We start from the raw sequence: 23850 nt of genomic DNA, 5'->3' as shown, positions 1-23850 counted from the left end.
GTGGAAGTGTTGACATGTTTTCACCTTATCTTCTGCATCTTCTTTCAACTAAGAAAAAAATATATTACTGAGGGTAAAGAGCTCCCAAGATGACGATGTCGTAAGATGTCGAGATTTTCCTTCTAGCTAGCTTCCTGACCAGCGCATGTGGAGCTCAGCTAAAGCCCAACTGTCCTGTAGAAAATGACAATAGGATAGGTAGTGCTCCTACTTGTCAATATTATAAAACAAAAAAAAAATTCAATTTTTAAATTCCACACCTACGATGTCGCACGGGACCAATTTTAAGTAGTTACCAAAACCACAAATCTGATTTTTGAACAAGGTTTTTTTTTTATTTTAATTGTATAAAAATTTACTGTTTATACCCAAAATTTGGCAAGCTTGCTGCTTTTATTTGCGATGCAGTGGGAACAAGTGTTGTTTTTTGATGTCGCACGGGACATTAAAATATAGGATAATAAGAGAGCAAAAGCTTACAATCTGCAATCGCATGGTTTCTTATGAATTTTATTTTGCTCTTTGTACCGATATAAAGGTTTTACACAAAGCAAAAAATTATACATGATATGTTTCTTTAACAATTTTGACGAAAAAACAAATGCAATAGAAAAATCGAAATGAGAAAAGTAGCTCCTATGCGACTTGGCTTTCGTATATCTCGTAATTGGTTATGAATTAATTTAAAATTAATTAAATACAAATAAATTTAAATATTTTCCTATGAAAATATGCAAAAACTTTGTAATTCTAATAATGTTTAATATTTTGTCTGTGGTGGACCTTCTGGCGGAAATGCCCATTTATAAAATTGGCCAAATTTTTTCAATCAATAATATAATCGAATGTTTTTGTTTTAATTCGGACACATTTGAAAAATTTTTTGTGACACATTTTTATAATATAAGAATATAAGTTTTCATTCACACGAAATTCATGATACGAAATTTTCTTTCCAGTGGAAATAAAAAATCATCATACAAAAAACAGAAATTTGTGAGTTTTTTCATTCGGAATATCGTTTCACATGAAGTTTACAATAATAACAATATTTGTTAGATGATTTATGCAATTCATAAGTGTAATATCATATAGCATCCGTACAATATAGAGGGACTCTTTTAAAATTCTGTCTCGATAGTAAAATTTTAAATTTTGTATTATGCCCTGACAAAAAATTTCGATTCATGGAAGGAAATTTGTATGAAATTTGCCTTCTATTGCCAATTCAAGAGTTCAAGTTATGGAGAAATTCGAGTTCGGGAAGGAAATTTTTATGAAATTTAGCTTCTAAACGCTATTGCCAATTCAAGTGTTCGACTTATGGAGATCTTTGAGTTATAGAAGTTCGAGTTATGGAAGTTACACTGTATATAAATATTGTTGATCGGATTTATAGTTTTTGAAATATTTATATTTAAAAGTAAAATTTTTTCTACAATTAACACATAGTATAGTATTTCACACACTTTAACGCAATTTTCTCACATTTTCCCTTTCACGTATTGAAAATCACACTGTTAACTCAAATATGTATATAAAAGAATCTTTCCAGGGTATCCGAAGTTTTTCCGGGTAGAACACTGCACTGGCGTAATTTCAAATATTAGAAATGAAAAAAGTGCGTAAAATGTGTTAAAGTGTGTGAAATTGCTTGTTGAAATTTTTGATTTTTTGATCTTTAAAGCCGAATATCTCGAAAACTAAAAAATCGGCATTATGTTTTTTCACAACCACGCCTACTTCCTATATACCAGAACTTTGAAGTCCATCTGAATCGTTTACAATGTATAAAGTAAGCACTAGTGAACATATCGGAACAGAACTTCGCATAAATACTGCATTTATAGTGTGGCATCGCCCTTCTAAAAATCGAATCCGAAATCGGACCATAAGTTTTCAAGGCCCCATATATCGAACATGAGGACCTCAGTGCTTCTAATCTTTTTTATCGAAAATAGAGGTAAGCCTCTCAGATACACTGGAACTTCTCTAACTCGAATCCACAAAAAAACTTCGAGTTAGAGAGACTTCGAATTATAGAATTTTCATTAAAACATACATATTTTCCAAAACTGTCAACTATGGATTTATACACAGTTTTATTTATTTACTTCGCATAAAGTTTTATGATCATACGTTAAAACGTGTGTTCTGTAATTTTCTTTGTTGCAGTTTGCTATTGTTTGGCTCTTGACGTCTGTATCCCATGCCTTTGTTACATGATTTATGCAACCCATAAGTGTAATATCATATTTTTATTTGCCTCCATACGATATAGGGACTATTTCGAGTTAGGGAATTTTGAGTTATGGAAGGAAATTAGTAAGAAATTTGATTTCTAAACGCTATTGCAAATTCAAAAGTTCGAGTTATGGAGATCTTCGAGTTATAGAATTTCGAGTTTTGGAAGTTAAACTGTATTTTGAAGAAATTCAGAAGGAATATTTTTCTTCTAATAATATGTCTCCGTGCCAAAAATGCGTAAAAAAAACATGTACCTAATATTGAGAGTTTCCAACTTTCAATGAACTTTATACCATACATATGACGAATATGTGGGTCAAATTGTATGTTATATTAATAAAATTAAATAAATAAATTGCGAGAGTATAAAAACCGACCAACCATTAATAAGAAATAAATGTGACTTTCATGTGAGAAAAAGCTTGGTAAGTTCTTCGAGGCACTTAAGCGGGATACATTTAAGTGCCTTTCCCGCTTAGGTGTCTCAAAAGTCTTGCATGTTAAGAAGGGGCACTTAAGCGGGGAATACTGTATTTGGGTTTACTACAATTCAATATGTGTCTAAGTACTTTTATCATGGTATTTTTACCACATGTCTGTCTCACGTATAATGGACTTCCATTTGTGATGAGACTCTAAATTATCTTCATTATAATTTTGAAACATAACTTCTGCTTTTTTGTAAGTGTGACGGACGATTTGGTAAAGATTTGTTAACATTTCGCTTATTGTCAACATTTCTACATATATTATGACAAGGTCTGATGAAAAATGGTATTTTTCCAGTGGAAAGTGGTATTTTTCCATCCTTCGAAAAAAACTTCCAGATGTAGTTGAACTCTTAGTTTCCTTTATTTGAGATTGGTTACTAGAGATATTCGCTTGAATCCGGATAAGATATTCAGACTCAGACCCCAATGAATCACTGTCACTTTCAGCAAAAAGTTGTTTCAAATAAATAGTCTACTTAAAATTAATTATATTATTTAATTTATTAATAGTATTATTACATAAAATTATAATTTACATATTTATGTACATTAGGGTGGAGGGATTTATATTTATTTTTAATTTTTACTTCGGCATACCTGTAGAAAGTTGCTGTTTTAGGTAAAAATTAAACACAAAAAAAAATTAATAAGGTAATGCTATATTTAGTGGTGCCCCCATCCACATAAAGTTTCGAAAATGTATGCCAAATGCTCAAACATTTTATATACGCTATTTTATGATCTAAACGATGCTATGTTAGAGTAAGATAGAAATAAATGATCTTAAAACATGTGTGTTACGTAACACGGGGGAGGGGTATTACTTTCTTTATACCCACCGATCGCGCGTTCACAGCAGTTCACTAGTTCGCCATTCGTTTATTTTCATGAATATATGGTGCTTGTAGCTAGGTTTTATAATTGTTATTAGTAACGGGTGATTTTTTTGAGGTTAGGATTTTCATGCATTAGTATTTGACAGATCACGTGGGATTTCAGACATGGTGTCAAAGAGAAAGATGCTCAGTATGCTTTGACATTTCATCATGAATAGACTTACTAACGAGCAACGCTTGCAAATCATTGAATTTTATTACCAAAATCAGTGTTCGGTTCGAAATGTGTTTATCGACAAATTTTGTTCAGCGATGAGGCTCATTTCTGGTTGAATGGCTACGTAAATAAGCAAAATTGCCGCATTTGGGGTGAAGAGCAACCAGAAGCCGTTCAAGAACTGCCCATGCATCCCGAAAAATGCACTGTTTGGTGTGGTTTGTACGCTGGTGGAATCATTGGACCGTATTTTTTCAAAGATGCTGTTGGACGCAACGTTACGGTGAATGGCGATCGCTATCGTTCGATGCTAACAAACTTTTTGTTGCCAAAAATGGAAGAACTGAACTTGGTTGACATGTGGTTTCAACAAGATGGCGCTACATGCCACACAGCTCGCGATTCTATGGCCATTTTGAGGGAAAACTTCGGAGAACAATTCATCTCAAGAAATGGACCCGTAAGTTGGCCACCAAGATCATGCGATTTAACGCCTTTAGACTATTTTTTGTGGGGCTACGTCAAGTCTAAAGTCTACAGAAATAAGCCAGCAACTATTCCAGCTTTGGAAGACAACATTTCCGAAGAAATTCGGGCTATTCCGGCCGAAATGCTCGAAAAAGTTGCCCAAAATTGGACTTTCCGAATGGACCACCTAAGACGCAGCCGCGGTCAACATTTAAATGAAATTATCTTCAAAAAGTAAATGTCATGAACCAATCTAACGTTTCAAATAAAGAACCGATGAGATTTTTGAATTTTATGCGTTTTTTTTTTTTAAAAAGTTATCAAGCTCTTAAAAAATCACCCTTTACTTCTTACTGGTCTTAATTGAAGAAATAAGACTCAAGTTCAAATACGACAAACGACGAGCTGTCCTGTCTTTGGTTTGCCGGAAATGTTAACTTTTTCTTAATTACCTACATAAAATTTTATAGGTAAGTAGGTATATTCAAAAAACATGAATTAAAGCTCGATAAAACAACAACGGAGGCGACAGTTCTTAAAATATCTCAAATATTAGGAATTGAAGAATAAGAAAAAAACAAAATAGAAAAAAAGTTTATCGCGTAACACAGAGGTACACTATTTTGACAAGCCCTGTTGTTCTTGTTCTTTGGCTGATGACTTTTCAATTAAAAGCAGCAGCTTATGTGATAGTTTTCTCGTACCATCTAGTCCTAACCAGAACAGGTCAAAGAAAATTATCACCACCTCTGCAAAAAAAAAGATTAAATTTACCGTCATGAGCTCTTGCGTGTGATCATGCTCAAGTCTCCAACACACCCGCTGCCATTATAGCTCCTTCTGTCTTAGAAGATGTTGGTGTTATTTCATCCAACGATCCAATTTGTATAATGGATCGTTCAAAGCTGCGCCGTGAAAGAACTAAGGTCAGATCTACTTTACAAGAAGCGGACTGCAATAAAATATTTCGTGGTTTGAATTTTGACGGAAGGAAGAATATGTAAGTTTTTGGTTCGTATTGATAACCAAGAGAGATTTTACTGAAAACTACAGATAGAAGATCATTATGTGATTTTATCTGATCAAAGAAAAAAACTAGGATTTTGGCTATGTCACCTATGAGTCGGAGACAGCTAAAAATATTAAAAACACTATATAATTACATTTGAAATCTAAGCCAGTAAATCTGAGTGCATTAGTTGCTGTTGGGTGTGATTGTATTCTAGCGAATACAGCTTTCAAAGGATATTTTATTCGGCTGATGGAGGAGGAACTACAGGACCTAAATTATTTTCGGTCGCCATCGGATCTAAATTACAAATTTGTCAAACAATGCTGATAGTCTAATTTACGGTTATACCTACAATATTATCGACCAAGAACCTGATTTAGCTAAAACCTGGAACCTGGAGTCCTTCACCATTCTAGATGAATAACAACAGCTAATCGAATTCTAAGATTGTATGCCACTAACACTGCCCCAGAAGAAAAGCTAGTTGTATTAGCCACGTACTTTATGAAAGTTTATGGAACAATGTGATTCACAATAAAATGTAATTCCTTGTACATTAACCTACAGGTTACAGTTCAACTTTCGTAATGAAGTAGCCTAATGCATGCAATACATGTGCATATATTCTTCATGCAGATACATATGTATGTGCAGTAATTTCTGATAATCAGAATTTATATAAATTAATAATAAAAACTTAAATTAAAATAATAAATTAAAAACGCTCTTTCTTGCAAAAACCGGTTTTGCTTTGAAACCCTATCAGTATTCCCTATATATTTTTTTAAATCCAATTAAAACTGAACGCAATTCAGAATGGTGCCAGACATTATAATATTTTCAAATCAATACAAATTTTTTTGCTGCATGCAAAATCTGAAAGTATTTTCGGGGGCATCTCGACAGACAAAAATTATAACATACTTCTCTATAGCTATTGTAATTGTAATTGTAATTCACTGCTATTTACAAAAATTGATCGCAGGAGCTATATGCGATTTTTCAATCACAGCGATAAAATCACGGGTAGTGAAATATCGCACATCACTGTTAAATAATGACTTTCATTTGACAATCCAGTGATCGAACTCAGAGAAGAATTTCGGCATGGTTTCTTGAGCTGTTATTTAATTTTTAAATTTATTCTATTTATTAAAGAGGAGATTCCCTAAATATTTAATCATCATTTTAAATGATAATAGTAAATAAGCAATAATAAGTTGGATTAATTTTCATTCGTAATTAGTTGAACAAGTTTTAAATCTAATAACAAGCAATAACACCATGGTTAAGGGTAACCCACACCGGATTAGTCAAAAAAGTCTTTGACTAACAAAACACAAAAACGTGTTATGCCCTAACACACACCTAGTGAAACGCAAAGCGACCTAACATTTTGTATTTTTATCTCGCATAAAAAAAAAACAAGTAAGGAAGGGCTAAATTCGGATGTAACCGAACATTTTATACTCGCTATTTATATATTTAATTTTATTAGTATTACACACAATTTGACCCACATATTCGTCATATATATGGTATAAAGTCCATTGAAAGTTGGAAACCCTAATATTAGGTATATGGGAGCTAGGAGTAGTTACTCGATTTCACAAATTTTTAATACGGAGACATATTATTAGAGGAAAAATATGCCCTTTGACTTTCTTAAAAATAAGAGAGCGACCTACCTATATTTTCGGTAAAAAAATTATTAGAAGCACTGATGTACTCATGTTGTACATATGGGGCCTTGAAATCTTATTATCTGATTTCGACGAGTTTTAGAAAGGCGATTCCACATTATAAATGCAGTAATTGTGCAATGTTCTGTTCACATATCTTCACTTGCGCTTAACTTTTATAATGTAAAGTAAAAGCTTCATATTGACTTCAAAGTTTTGGTATATAGAAAGTAGGCGTGGTTATGAACCGATTTGCCATATTTTCACAACATATCATTAGGATGCCAGGAAAATACTACGAACCGAATTTCATCGAAATTGGTCGAGTAGTTTCGGAGATATGGTTTTTGACCCATAAGTGGGAGGAGGCACTCCCATTTCAACTTTTGTATACCAATTTGAGTACAGTCCCTTCTGTAACATCTTTGTTTTCCCTTACTGAATTAAACCATTTTTAGTAGTTTTTAACATAACCTTTGTATGGGAGGTGGGCGTGATTATAATCCGATTTTACAGAAAACTTAGTAGGGGCTGGGCCACGCCCACTTCTCCAAAAAAATTACATCCAAATAGATTAATTGTGAACTTTCTAAATTGACTTGGCGTGATTACAGTGGTAATATTGAATTAAATGTATCACATTTTAATAAAACAATTTTTAATATTTTTGAAAGATTTGTTCCGAAATGATTTGTTACCCAAAGAAAAAGCTCAAATTTGTGGTATTCGAATGAGCTATGTAAATTAAAAAATAGAAAAGCTCGAGCTTTTAAACTTTATAAAAAACTGGAGCTCTTGTTGACTATTTAAAATATTCTAAATTCCGTCGACAGTTTGCGAAACTTAACCTCAAATGTTATAAAAACTACATAATCAAAGTAAAAAATAATATTATTCGTAATCCGAAATTATTTTATGGTTTCGTTAACTCCAAACGTATGATATCTAATTTTCCGTCCGCGATGATATATAAATCAAAAATGTCATGTGACAATTATATTATTTCTAATATGTTTGCAGAATTCTTCAAATCCAATTATTGTACAAACTCCCCTATGAATGTGCCATATCATCAAGTGTTATGTCCGAGTATTGTAATTAATACACCAATTATTTCTGAAACAGATGTCTTAAATTATTTAGTTAATTTAAAAAATGCGTTTAAATATGGCCCTGATATGATTCTCTCAAGTTTCCTTAAAATTTGTTGAAAATATATCTATCTGCCCTTAACTAAGCTTTTCAACCTATCTCTTAAACAAGGTATTTTCCGTCAATGTGGGAAAAACTCTTTTATAATACCTTTGCTTGAATTCGTAAACCATGTGTCAATGGGTTTTAGGGATAATAAGAATACTGATGTTATATATTAGTAAAGCATTCGATAGAGTAAACCACTCAATTCTTTTGCAAAAACTGGATCTTCTTGGTTTTCAACCAAGACTTCTTGAATGGGTATGCTCATATCTTACTAATAGAAAACAACAAGTTTTATTTAATAATACTTTATCCGATTCAATCAGTGTTCCTTCAGGCGTTCCACAAGGTAGTCATCTCGGTTCGATTCTGTCCTTGTTGTTCATCAATGATATATCTTTCGTAATTAAGTTTTCAGAAATTTTGTTATATGCGGATGATGTTTTTAAGTCATATACTTCTTATAACCAAAGGACTGAGTTACAATCGGATTTAAATAATTCAGCTAAAAAAATGATATGCCACTGTTTCTTAAAAAATGTAAAACGATGTGATTTTCTCGTAGATCTGTTGACCATTCTCCATATGTAATAAATAATTTCAATTTAGAGCAAGTTTTTAGCTTTGTTGATTTAGGAGTTACTATGGATCCTAAACTAAATTTTAATTCTTCCTTTTGTCTGATATTAAGTTTAATGTCCCATTGCGTTCATCTAGGCAGTTTAGACCATTACTTCTAAAATCTTCTAGAACAAATTTTGAGTTAAACGAACCATTCCGCAGAATATGTCATGATTTTAATTCTCATTCCAGCACATTTGAGCCATCTGACTCAATCTTTAGCATCAAAAAAACTATTTTGTCTTCTATTAATAAGTAATATTCAGAAATTTTTAACTTTTTGTTTTTATAAATTTTAAATCTCAGTTGTTGAAATGTTTCTTTCAGTAGCTGAGCAGTTTGAGAACTGGACGCTTAAAATTCTCTTGCCTTTCTAGACTCGGCAAATTCCGCTCGTTTGCGGACTGCGCCCCACGCGTCGGTTGGGCGGGAGGACGGTAATCGTTTGGGTTTATAATAAAAAATATGCCCCCCTCATAGGTCGATCTTTTGTACAAACTATACAAAGTGGCACTTTATGTGTTTTCGGTTTTCGCAATTTTGTGGGCGTGGCGGGATCCGATTTTACCCTTCGAAAGCAACCTTCCTATGGTGCCAAGAAACAAGAGCGCCAAGTTTCATCAAGATATCTTAATTGACGGACGGACGGACAGACAGACATCCGGATTTGAACTCCACTCTTCACCCTGATCACTTTGGTATATATAACCCTATATCTCGTTCCCCCGTTGTTCCCTATATCTTCGTTTGCGAACAGCAACCATAGATCACAAAAAGGAATGCGCAAAAATGGGCTGTGAGCGAAACACTCATGTTTTACAGTTATGAGACCGAGTGTCTTCAACTTTTTTGCATGAGCAGGGCATTGGCATCGCTGGTTTGTTTTGTAGTCGCTTGATTTCAGTTGTAAATTGTTGCCTTAAAAGGAATAAGCAAAATGACTGAAACGCCGGACTCTGTAAAAAGACAATTGATTGTGGAACGTACACTTTAACACAAAAAAATAAGGGAAGTGTTATATGGAACATTTTATTTTCCATTGTTAAGGAAGACGAAAGTGCCGTGGAAGGGTAGGTATTTTGCAGCACCTGCCGAAAAGTGCTGAAATTTGTGGCTGGCCACACATCAAACTTGTCTCGGCATAAATGTTGTATGACATTAAGGCAACCAAGAGAAGTGTCGAAAGCGTCGGCAACAGACAAAGCAGAAGCTATTAAAAAATGCAGTCAATGGATTGTCCAAGATTGTCAACTGTTTTCATCAGTAGCCGGGCCCGGATTTAAAAGCATGATGCAGTTTTTTTATCAAAATTGGTGCCGCCTATGGGGATGACATAGATGTGGATGACTTGCTGCCTTGTTGGACTAAGTTAAGTCGAAAAGTCCACAAATACTCTGAAGAAAAAATAGATATCATCGGAAATTAAAATAGCTGCAGATACTTCAGGATTAGCTGCCACCGTCGATATGTGGTCTGACCAATATCTACAACAAAACTTCTTGGTTATCACAATTCATTATCAAAAAAACAACGTTCTTTGGAACTTAATTTTGGGTCTTAAGTCAATGGAATCAGAGAAAAGCACCGCAGAAAACATTTCAACTAAAATTAAAAGTGTATTTTCAAAATTTAATATTGAAAACATTGAGGAGATCATATTTGTAACAGATAGGGGCAGAAACATTATAAAAGCATTAGAAAACAACATCAGGCTTAACTGCAGCAGCCATCTTTTAAATAATTGTTTAGAACGATCATTTACAGAAACAACGGATCTAGACGAAACAGTGACGACATGCAAAAAAATTGTAAGGTACTTCAAGAAAGCTAATTTGCAGCATAAGAGTTCATGCCCAACAAGGTGGAACTCAAACTACGCAATGCTGAAATCTATCGACGATAATTGAGTGGCGGTTAACACTATATTAAGCGAGAAAGGGCCCGAAAGATTGATGAATGTCAATAGGTCAACATTAAAAATATTAGTTGGGTTGCTGGAATCCTTCGAAAGAGTTTTTAAAGAACTTCAAACTTGTTCACTTCACTTTGTTTTGTGCTGCCTTCAATTACAAAAAATTGTGTGCTATGTTCGACCACATCTCTTCGAACAAGTCAATGATCGAACATGCCTTTTTGTTTCGTCTTGTTCGGTGTGGGTTGGCCCATATGAAGCAATGGGCAGTTGTAGAAATACGTGTTTGACTGTTGCGGTGTGGTTTGACCCTAATAATACTATTTTTCGCGTCAATATCTATTTTAAATTGAAATTAAAGTAAATGAAAACAGAAATAAAATGCATTTTTGTCTCTGAAGAACAACGGTGCAGCGATAAGCGACGAAACGCGTTTTTCAGTCTTGTCTTGCTTTGTTTGTATTGTTTCATTCGGGTGGGTTGCGCTATAGCTCAGCATGTATTGTTCGACAACAAAAACGAGTTAAGACAAATTTTTTCGCATTTGGTGTGCGTCGGCTGTATGAACATACATAAGAAGTTCGACAACATCTCTTCGTACAAGTCAAGGGTCGAACATGCCTTTTTGTTTCGTCTTGTATGTTGTGGATTGGCCCAGATGAAGCTATGGACTGTTGTAGAAAGGCGTTTTTAAATAATCCGGTGTGGGTTGACCCTAAGTTGACTGGGCAAAGCAATTATTAAAATTTTTTAAAACGTAATTTGTAAAAAAAAATTAATTGTGCAATACATTCACTCAATAGGTAGTTTTCAGTAAATTATTTACAAAATGTTGTAAATTGCTTCGTCATTTTGCTGATTTTATGTTTTTTACAAAACGATTTAATACAAATATAATTTGTGCTTATAAGAAGGTTTCCTTCAATTATTCGTTTGAATTGACCACTGAACGCATTCATAACTGGTACATAAGAAGTTGTTACTGAATAACGTTGTAAATAAGACGTATATAATCTTAATTTTTTTTTTAGATCTTGGCTTATGTGTAGAAGTTCATTTCGAGTCAGCCGAGAGTGGTTTTTTCTTAAAACATACACGTCAACCGCCAATTGCACCAGAAATATCAATTAAATCCTTAAACGCAACTTCAAGTAAATCACACATACATGATTCAGTATTATCAATTGATCGTTTTACGGTAGTTCAAACGACCCAACCCGTGTCCATTAGAGCCAGCTATGGGCCATTTTCAACAAAGCAAACTGTTCCAGCTCGATATATTGTTCCTGATGTACTGGATAATCAAAACAGTAATCTGAATGTAAGTATATAAATTAAATGCATGTTTTTAAGTGTTCCCTATTAAAATGTACTAAAATACTATATTGATATATATATATAAACTTACTTATATTTATGTATGTAAAAGAAGAAATAAATAATTTGTTGACCAGGATTACTGGTGTTGGCAAAACTTTATTTAAATATTGTTATTTTCTACTTATATCAGTATTATTTTTAATTTTATATGGTTAAAAGCGTGTTTTTTATTTTTTAAACTATATTTGTAATTTCTTAATTAAATATGCAACAGGACAACTAATAAGAGAAATCCCAAATTTGTTAGTTAAAATTGTATTTGATAGATATATTTTCGAATCTAGGTTTGCTTTGAGTAGAAATTGGTGAAAATACCCGTAAGGTTTCAATATTTTTGAGTCTATAACGTCGACGTTGTAGACAAAACACGCCTAAACGTTCTGGACTTGAGTGTTTAATTCTTTTTGATGGCGCAATTTATGTTGTTCGGTATTGCAGGTATAAGCAAAACTTAATGCAATATAATTCTAACTTTGTATTTAGCTATACGCAGTATTTCAACTCATTTGAGTTGACATTGTTTGAGTACATATCGCTAATTTACATGAATAGTGTCACAACTCAAAAAAGTCGACTGTTCAGGAAAGCGGTTTAAAGTTTTCAATTGTTATTATTATTTAGCAATTATGCTAATTTAGCAAATATAGAAAAATTCCATAAGTGCATTGAATATAAATATAGTTTAAAAACTGGAGAACACGCTTTTAAATCACATCAAACTGAAAAATTAAAAATAATTCTTTATAGATGCTGACAAAAATAATTAACGAAAAATATTTGTATTTTATGTTAAATATCGTGAGTTGCTCAATGTGAGAAAAATATAATACAAAGCACCCACGCTATAACTAATTTTAAAATAAAAAAATTTATGGAGCCTAATCATTATTAATTCCGCATTGAATTCGATACGAAAATAATTTTCTAAGTAGAAAAAACGTAAAAAGTCATTAAAAAGAAATATTTTGAACTTTTGTCGTAGTGTTCTTGGATATATTATTTTTTTGTATCGTGGTTTGTTCTGTAAGCCATTTTGTTTGTTTTGTTCTTTTTATGTGGGTTGTATATCAGCATCTACAATTAGTTTCCATCGCTTGGCCAGAGGGGATATGATGAAGAATAAATTTTAGGCTTGTTAGTGCTACTTGTTGTAGGGATCTCATCCAAAATATTTTCTGTTGCAGTTATTGGTGAGCATCCAAAACTTTAAATGCTTTTGAAACCGTGGACTAATATTATATATTATATACTATACACATATATTATAATACCCTTACTTGGCTGAAGTGCTCACCTCCTTTATCCTAGCCAATGACTAGGCCGATTATAAACATGTAAGGAAAGGTGTAACCAAACTTTTTATATTCTTGCAATTTACTTATTTAATCTATACTGTTATTATAAAAAAGAAAGACTACTGGGCCAATTTCAAAAATTTTTTCACCATTGGTAAGCTACACCGAGTAACATAGGCTATATTTATTGCTAAAATCAACTTTCTGGAAATAGTTCCCAGGTGAGGGTATCAAAAAGACTCCGTGATGGAGAATCTTAATCTGAAACTGAAAATCGTCTTGCAAGTCGTTCTCTTCGCATCGCAATCGCGTGGCATAGTGTCGAGTAATGAGCCCTCGCAGTTGCTTGCTGAACAAAATTTCAAAACCTACCAAGTACGTGAAGAACAAAATATTAGAAATATACAAGCTCGCACTAGGAGCGTTGCCAACACCTTCTTAATCAGAGAGAAAGACAACGGACACCAAAGAGTAGAGGTCTTAATCAAGTTTTAGCTCATTGCAAATAAAATATAATTTAATGTTCGCAATAAACGGGTAACTACATACATTTGTATGGGAGAGTGAGAATAAGTGTGTAAAAACTTATAACTTTTGAAATGTTTGTATAAACCCGTGCGAAGCCGGACCGGTCTTCTAGTCGTATTAATAATTTGACTAAAGTCTGAAAGCCCATTGAAAGTTGTGAACTCTAACATTAGGTATATGGAAGCTAGGGAAAGTTATGACCCGATTTCACTCATTTTTGGCACGGAGACATATTATTGGAAGAAAAATATTCCCTCTGAATTTCTTCAAAATATCTGACAGACTTACCTATATTTTCTACTGAGGTCATCATATTCGATATATGGGGCCTTGAATACTTATGGTGCGATTTTGGCGATTTTAAGAGGGGCGATGCCACACTGTAAATGTAGTAGTGCAAAGTACTGTTCCGATATCTTCACTAGTGCTTACTTTATATGAAATGTAAAGTTAAAATGTTATGTAAAGTAAATGATTCAGATCGACTTCAAAGTTTTTGTATATGGGAAGTAGGTGTGGTTGGGAATCGATTTTGATTATTTTCATAACATATCATTGCGAAGACAAGAAGATATTATGTACCGAATTTCATTGAAATTGGTCGTGTAGTTTCGAAAATATGGTTTTTGAGCAGAAGTGAGTGGAACCACGGCCGTTTAAAATTTTGTATACCATTTTGAGTGCAGCCCTTCTGTACCTTCTTTATAATGAAATTTAAGGTTTCTGGTGGTTTTCCTCACTGAATTAAAGCATTTTTAGTAGTTTTCAACATAACCTTTGTATGGGAAGTGGGCGTGGTTATAATCCGATTTCCTCCATTTTTGGACTGTATAAGGAAATGCCTGAAGAAAACGACTGCTTTAGTTGTTTACGAGATATGTACAAAAATCTTAGTAGGGGGCGGGGTCACGCCCACTTTCCCAAAAAAATTATAACCAAACATGCCCCTTCCTAGAACAATCCTTTGTACCAAATTTCACTTTCATAGCTTAATTTATGGCTTAGTTATAGCTCTTTATACGTTTTCGGTTATAGCCATTTTGTGGGCGTGGCAGTGGTCTGATTCCGCACATCTTCGAACTTAACCTTCTTATGGTGCCAAGAAACAAATGTTCCAAGTTTCATTAAGATATCTCAATTTTTACTCGAGTTATACCTTGCACGGACGGGCGAACAGACATCCGGATTTGAACTTCATTCGTCACCCTGATCACTTTGGTATTCACAACCTTATATCTAACTCGTTTAGTTTTAGGACTTACAAACAACCGTTATGTGAACAAAATTATTATAGTCTCTTTAGCTACTTTGTTGAGAGAGTATAAAAATAAAGAGAAAATTTCGGATAGGATTTAGACTTTAATGTTTATAATTTATTAATGCCCGGTTTCACAGTTCGTACTTAAGTTGTGCCCAAATAAAATCTTAGCTAAGCATTGTTGTGGACTGAGTAGTCATTTGCGTTTCACAGTCGATGCCTATTTTCTATAAAATTCTATTATGATATGTGGCAGCACAATGAAAAACATTTCTTTACAAATACCATCTGACAAATTGAAATTTTTGTTGATGAAAAATAACTTTGCGACGAATAAATTTAGAATCTGGGAAATGGATGGAACCAATAAAATGACACCGAATTTCACCGCAAGCGAGTGGGGGCACCTATTGCAACTCGCCGGAAAGAATATAATCGTCATTGAATGCAAGAAATTCCAAAAAAAATTTCAACAAATAATTTTTATTTTATTTTTTTGACAAATAAGTCAATATTCAAAACAAAAATCAGCTGTTACTTAAGCACTGCTTAAGTCTCCCATTTTCTGTACTTAAGCAGAACTTAAGTATGAACTGTAAAACGCAATATTTCTGTTTTATCTTAAGCACAACCTAAGCACTGACTGTGAAACCGGGCATAAGTGTTTAATTGGGTACTGTTTCCTAGCTTTTATAGTGTATTCTCTTATAAAAGTTGTGAAATAATTAAATGTTTTATTTTTTCTTTCAGAACACCACAGCGGCACTTATTGAATTGCAGCAAACTAATATGCACTTGGATATATCAGCTCATTTAATAAAACCAACAGTTTCGCGTGACTCACCAGTATTGCGAGTACTTTTCCATGCAGGTACTGATCCAGGTGGACATCTTCAAAGGCAAAGGATTTGCGTTTTGCTGCACATTTCTTTGGGCAATCAAATTCCGTTAAAAGGCCGTTGCATGCCTGAAGGTGAAGATAATGTTTGTGTTGCTGAGGTAAGCCCATATGAGTATATTAATCAGGGAAATTATTTATTAGAAATTTTGGTGTACTTTTTAGTTATTGAAAATATTGACTTGTCCAAACATTCCTTTTATCGTTTTGTTTTCATACTATTTTACAAAACTGCGGAAAAATTAAAACCCATTTTTTATAACGTGTATATTTAGGATAATAAAATATTTTAAAATAAAAATTACCCAAATACAATTACTTTAAGTTAAAATCAAATATGAGCAGTATTGACAGCGTTTAAAATAATTAAACATATTTGAATAATATAATTAGATTCTTTTCTATGAGATAATAATTGGTACTATAATCAAGATCTAAGTTTAATAGATTTGGATTTTGGATAGTGTGTTCTACAATTGAAGCTTTAATAGTATTATTTGTTTTATTGTTAACCCAAATTGTATTATGCTTCACATTCCACGAACTGTTTTTGTATTATTAATAATTTGTATATAACGTTAGGTAATCATTCCTTCTGTATGGTGGCCAGGATATCCATTAGTCACGGGAAGTAGTAGAACTTCCCAGAAACTTCCGCACAGAGTGATGCAAGCTTCATACAGCGTATTTGAGCCTTCGCCACGTAACTCTGAACAATGTGAGCCTAAAGTCCAAATCCAACCTTTGACAATATTCGCTCATATTCCACTTGTCGCTGCTTCAGTACAATTTAAAGAAATTCGTATTGATGAACAACTGACGTTACTTTTACCTCAAAATACTTTATATCCAATGTCAAAAATATATGTGCCAGTAATTTTTCATCAAACGCAAGATATTGCCATATCCTCCTTTACTATAAGAGCGCGCGTAAAAGCGGGTATAAAAATTTTGGGTGCTACAACATCTACCGATTTTTGGAGCATATCAATTGAAAAAGAAAATCCTAAACACACCACTGCTCGAGTCACTGCGTACAAAAAAGAAACTGAAGTATCTGCTGAGATTATCAATGATATGAAAAATACAAGTATCGACACCAGGTGAGTTAAATATTATTTGAATCCGACAAGTTTTATAAGATATGCTTACTAAAATGGTTGTTTCCAATATTTATGTTTAATTTTTTACAGATTATACAGTAATCCCCGCTTAAGTGCCCCTTCTTAACATTCAAGACTTTAGAGACACTTAACCGGGGAAAAGCACTTGAATGTACTTAAGCGGGGATCACTGTATTATATTTATTGATTGTCCCACTTAAAACTAATCTAATTGTTTATACAAGGTGAAGGTGTGTAGAGCTACTGAATTATAGCTTGTTCTGGCAACTATAACAGGATTTGCCTTTACTTTAGAAAAGCTGACCACGATATGGAATTATATCAGTATGACATTATCTATGTTCTGCTTGGTGAAGTACACACATTATTTAGAACTCGCTGAACTCAATAAGGTTTAAATTACTTAACTTCTGCATTTGCATTTTAGATGGTGGACCTGAGAAACACTTTTGAAAAACACCATGGGAAATAATAAAATTGAGCTTAACTGAAATTTTGCATAATCCTAGGAATATTCCTGAAGCCTTCAATACTTGGAAACTGTGCGAATATTAAATATTTAGCTTAATCTGAACTTAGCATGACGTTGTTTAAATCTTACATACTTATGTAGATATAGAATTAGGCAAGGATTTCCTGCTTGAATTACAAACTTTCAGCTTAATTTGGAAGCGTGTTTTAACGCACCTAATAAATATTTGGGATAAAAGATGCAACTTTTTATATAACATATGTGTTTATGCTTTTTAACATGTTACACAGTGTATAATAGTTTTATTTACTTAACGGTTGTTTCTTACACCTAAAACTAATACATATAGTGTTGTATATGCACTGCCCGTCATCAGGATAGCGCTCCCAAGTATGCTTGGTTGATACCAAATATTATCCATAGATTTGAGTTAGAGTTACACATTTTTTTCTAACATACTTTAAGCAATTTGCCTCAAAATAAGCTAGGAAAGGGCACAATACGATTCATTATAATATTTTACTGAATTAAAAACCAAAACAGTGCAAAAATTGGCTAACGAAAATTGGGTCATCAGGATAGCGCTCCCTATCCTAACTAAATGTTTAACGTTTATTTCATATCAAAAGTCAAACGTAAAATTTTTAATTTATAATTATAATATTTTAAACATAAATAAGTAATGGGTTGTGCCACCTTTGTCGACAAGAACTTCATAAATTTTATTTGTGTAATGGTTTACCAAATTAGTTTTATGACATCTATTAGTTATGTTGTAAATACCATTCTATTTGGCGTTAAAAACCCGAAGGAGTCATTTCCTTCAGGCACTTCATTATGAAGCAAAAAAATGGATAAAATCGGATTATAACCACGCCTACTGTCCTTGTACCACAATATTCAATCCCATCGGATTTCTTCGCCAATGAAGATATAAAAAGAAAAACAAAAAAAAAATGCTGTTAAAATGTGACATGTACTTCGCATACAGATTTCAAACATCCGGTTGTGCTAAGTTAAATAAACGTAAAATATTGTAATTAAGGAATTACTCCGGCTTCCCTATACTATATATACTGATTTCCGTTATTCTAGTCGACTTTATGCCGAATATATTGGTCACATTGTGTCTTAAGTATAAAATATTCGGTTACATTCGAAATTAGTCCTTCCTTAATTGACAATTAATTATATATACAAACACATATACATATATTAAATATAAGTTCAAAGTTAAAAAATCCGATTAGTTGCAGAGGGGTATTAGAGATAGATATACATATGTATATAATTATTTATTTTTTGTGATCGTTTGTGTAGTTCTGTTGAAGTATTTTCTTGGCTGCTTGAACTTGGCGATGGAGTAGTAGATATATTGGATGGTGGAAAAATAGTTTGGTATGTTTCGTATGTGAATAAACCTGACAAATCGAAAAACCAGATTTCGAGTAGTACTGTGGCTGATGAATCCAAGAAACGACTAACAACGAAATTGGAAATCAATAAAGACGATATACAAGCAGTATTACCAATGGCAAAGGTAATTGAATGGTTTTGTATTTAAAAATTAATGTATATTTTGGAGATGGGCATTTGCTAGTCCCTCTATATCTATTGAACCGGTTTATTGAAATTTAAGGAAATTTTGTGCACCATTTGTGCAATTTGATCCAACTTTATATTTATAATATTAGTCGAAATGTTCGTGTGTCTGTCCATTCGGCCATTAGCATGCGATAATTTGAGTAAAAATATAGATATGTTAATAATAGGCGTGTTTTATTTGGCCACCACTAGCTAATAGGTAAATCACGCATTTAGCTTATTTCATATCTTCGCTTAAAAATGAATTGTGTTGGCAATGCGGGCTCAAACTCTCAGCTGAAATGTAATTTATTTGAAAAAAAATGTTGAATTTATGAATCAAATTTCCTCTTGGTTACCGTTTTTTTATAATATTCTGATCGTTTAAGGAATATACAATCATTATTAGATCCGGGATGGCCTAATTAAATATGGATAAAGTTTGTATTTGTCATTTTGCACATCGATATAATTTAAAATGTTTGTTTGTTTACATTTTTATCTGTCAAAATGGAGTTTCTCGCTTTTGCCAACTACTTTTTTTGGAAAAAAACCAAACTATTGTGAATGAAAAAAGCGATGAACTGGCAATGTCTCTAGTTCAATATACAAGCTATGATAGCTTATGACAAGCCAACATAATTATGCTGGCTAAGTCTTCCATACAAAATAAGCTAATGACTTAATTTGCTGGTCACATAAAACACGCCTAATATTTGTTACACCTGTGTATCACGACGCACTTTTGTATAAAATCTCATATTTAATCAATACGTATCTAATCTCTTCACGACCAATTCCAAACAAATATAGTGCATAATATCGATTATGCAACATTAGACCTGTGGTCCTTACTCATCTCCTTAAATATTCTTGAAGAATCAATATTAACTGGAATGCTTAAATGTGAAGTGGATCTTTTAGGTGATTGAGGAGGATAAATTCTTATACCACGTTAATTGGCACACATAGGTTTCAATCGTCGGGCATGTTTTGGTCCGACCAAATTCTGCAAAGAAGCGGTTCTTTCTTGGCGCAATAGAATAGCTCGACCAGCATCAATCGATCCCCCGCTTTATTGTTCTTCAAGCGGGTAGTTGAATCGTATGTCCAGTATTCGTTAGATATCAGTGACCAGATTACCACATTGGTTCTTACATGTGAATGCTCCGGTCTTCAAACCTTTTGTAAGTCGCTGCATCTTTTCATTATCGAGCATTATCCATGTCGGCAAACTTCTCAAGCCCTTCATACTCTCGTAATTCGCTCGGTATCTACCCTACCCCACATCGATAGCAACGATGCAAAATAGGCAGTCTGCTTTCTCTTTTTTTGACCTGTCCGCAATCCTATTGTTTCGGCTGCAGCGGTACGCAGTGAGTTTGAGTTGGCCTTCCACAGTTCCCTTAAATCGAGATGCTGATGAATGCCCTCAGATTCTGCTCTCTACAATTGTAATAGAAAACTGCTCGGATCCCTACTTTTTTATACTCTCGCAACAAAAGTTGCTAAGAGAGTATTCTAGTTTTGTTCACATAACGGTTGTTTGTAAGTCATAAAACTAAACGAGTTAGATATAGGTTTATATATATCGAAATGATCAGGATGACGAGACGAGTTGAAATCCGGATGTATGTCTGTCCGTCCGTCCGTCCGTCTGTCCGTACAACGGATAACTTGAGTAAAAATTTAGATATCTTAACGAAGGAGGTTGCTTTCGAAAATGGGTAAAATCGGACCATTGCCACGCCCACAAAATGGCGAAAATGAAAAACCTATAAAGTGTCATAAGTAAGCCATAAATAAAGTTATGAAAATAAAATTTGGATAGGATCGTATTAGGGAGGGGCACATTTGGATGTAATTTTTTTGGAAAAGTGGGCGTGACCCCGCCCTCAAATAGGATTTTGTTATTTTACTCTCAAACCAGTAAAGCTATATAAACCAAACTTTCTGCAGTCGTTTCTTTTATCCGTTTCCTTATACAGTCCAAAAATGAAAGAAATCGGATAATAACCACGCCCACCTCCCATACAAAGGTTAGGTTGAAAATGACTAAAAGTGGGTTAACTCACTAACAGAAGCACTAAATTTTGCAGAAGAAATAGCAGAAGGATTTTTTTACAAAATGAAAAATGGGCGTGGCATCGCCCACTTATGGGTCAAAAACCATATTTCAGGAAGTACTCGACATATTTCAATGAAATTCGGTGCATAATACCTTTTTGACACCCTGATGACACATGTGAAAAATGGATGATATCGGTTCATAACCACGACAACTTCACATATAACTCAATTTTGAATTCCATCTGATTCCTTCACTTTATAATGTATACATACGAAACCAATGAAGATAGCGAAATAAAACTTTACAAATAGTGCATATCATGTCTGGCTTCACTTGAGAAAAAATTGTCGAAAACGGACTATAACTTTTCAAGGCCCCTGTTATCGAACATGTTGAACTCCGCGCCTAAGGGTAAATTTTAACCGAAAATATGGATAAATCTCTCTTATAATTTAATGTAATCGGATAATAACATCTCCTAGCACCCATATACCTAATTATAGGTTTTTCAAAAATACGGTTTGCTTTAATCTGCATATATGTATTGGTTAATATGTGAAATTAATGAAATCGGTTCAGGAATTACCTCAGCCCTCATACACTATATAGGACGATTTTCGTTATTCTATTAAACTTTATGCCGAATTTAGAGGTAAATTTGTGTGTTATCTTAATAAAATTTCTTCAATAAATTGCGAGAGTATAAAATGTTCGGTTGCACCCGAACTTAGCCTTACCTTGCTTGTTCATATCTGTTTTCATTAAATTATACTCTGAATACAAAAATTGCTGCTTAAATCTTTAAATTGCTCTGATATACTTACTTTTGTTTTTGAGATTTATTTGTGAAAAAACACACAAATATTAATATAAATTCTTACCAAACGTAGAACTGGGAATTAATCAATACCGCTGTACTAACTGGACGTCAAGTGGCGCAAGCAATGAAAGTTTTTATCGTTTCACAAGCTGGCAAAGTAGCTGATGTTACGCTACAAAGTTCCTGTTATGCAGAAGACGAAAGTGTAATTAAAGTAAGTAGATAATAATAGTTAAAACTCTAACTTCTCTATATCATTGTGTATTTGACTTATTTTATTAGTTCATACAACTTAATTGATTGTGATTATTTGTAATTTAAGTTGCTTCACTTTAGCAGTAACCTCTCTTTTCTTCAAGTTATTGGTTTCAATTTACTTTATACATATACTAGCAGACCGCTCCGGCTTCGCACGGGGTTAAACAAACATTTCAAAAGTTATAAGTTTTTACACACTTATACACATTCTTCCATACATATGTATGTACTTTCACGTTTCTGCGTGGGTCCATTTTAAAAAAGTAAAATGAGGAAAATTCGAATGCGATTTTTTTATTTGCAATGAGATAAACTTGATTACGACCTCTAGTAGGCGTTGGGATCGCTCAGAGTTCGACGCTTTAGTGCGAGCTTGTATGTTTCTGATATTTTGTTCTTCAAGCCGCTGCAGAATGAGATTCTCCATCGCGGAGTCTTTTTGAAACCCTCATCTAGAAACTATTTACAGAAAGTTTAGATTCTAACAATAAATATAGCCTATGTTACTCGCGGTGAATGTAGCTTTCCAATGGTGAAAAGATTTTTGAAATCAGCACATACAATTATTTCCTCTTTATAATAGTAGTATAGATTAGATTTTATTTTCAGAAAAGTTTTATGCTATTATTGGCTCTTGACGTCTATATCCTATGCCTTTGTTAGATTTATGCAATCCATATGTGTAATATTATATTTTTTGTTTGCCTCCCTACAATATAAAGGGACTCTTTTAAAATTCTGCCTCGATAGTAAAATTTTAAATTTTGTATGAAGTCCTAACCAAAAAGTTCGTTTTATGGAAGGACATTTGTTGCACTCTATTGCCTCTTCAAGAGTTCGAGTTATGGATGTTTAACTGTATATATATAATAAGGGACAAGAGGAAAATATTCGAATAAAATTTGGTTGAGAAAATTTTCGATGTCACGCCCCATGATAATTATGTTATATATATCTCAAAACCTACTACAATCATATAAACAAACTCGTTGACAATTTTCTCTTTGATACTCTATTATACGCCATGGAAATGGATAAATTCAGATAATAACCACATCTACCCGCCACAGCTAATGATTAAAACTACTAAAGAATGTTAACGCACTCACGAAAACACCAAAAGCCCCAAATTTTATAGAAAAAATGGTCCAGAATTGTTTAAAACTATACCTCAGAAACTACTCTAACAATTTCAACGTTACTTGGTACATTATATTCTCTTGGCACCCTGATGCTGATGAAAAAGATTTCCATTTCGTGGGCGATATAATTTTTAATTCCTAAATACAATTAGTTCATTGAAGGTGTGTCATAAAACATTTAAAAATTGACGAAATCGGACTAAACCTTCTCAAAGCCCCAGATATCGCACATGAAAAACTCGAGTGTATGTGGATCATCTTTAAACGAAAATATTGGTAAATATCTGTGATATTCTATAGAAATTCAATGGAAATCTTTTAACTTTAATAATGATCT

At 33.2% G+C, this 23850-nt stretch overlaps 1 protein-coding gene across 5 annotated transcripts in view; it reads left to right on the top strand.

Annotated features, from left to right (window-relative positions):
- The window catches only part of LOC105219641 (transmembrane protein 132C), a 58969-nt gene that overhangs the window by 17323 nt on the left and 17796 nt on the right, over positions 1 to 23850 (top strand). For 4 of the 5 annotated variants that reach the window (XM_011195912.3, XM_054232636.1, XM_054232635.1 and 1 more), the window contains exons 2-6: positions 11715 to 12004; positions 15895 to 16143; positions 16625 to 17145; positions 18959 to 19178; positions 22184 to 22327. In XM_011195912.3, the coding sequence (XP_011194214.1) occupies positions 11715 to 12004; positions 15895 to 16143; positions 16625 to 17145; positions 18959 to 19178; positions 22184 to 22327 (1424 nt within the window). The remainder of the gene's footprint in view (positions 1 to 11714; positions 12005 to 15894; positions 16144 to 16624; positions 17146 to 18958; positions 19179 to 22183; positions 22328 to 23850) is intronic. The other variant, XM_054232637.1, reaches the window with a different exon arrangement.

This window comes from Zeugodacus cucurbitae, chromosome 5 (genome assembly GCF_028554725.1).
Source record: "Zeugodacus cucurbitae isolate PBARC_wt_2022May chromosome 5, idZeuCucr1.2, whole genome shotgun sequence".
NCBI lineage: Eukaryota > Metazoa > Arthropoda > Insecta > Diptera > Tephritidae > Zeugodacus > Zeugodacus cucurbitae.
The sequence above is the reverse complement of the archived record's forward strand: the minus strand, read 5'-3'. Positions and strand labels throughout refer to the sequence as shown.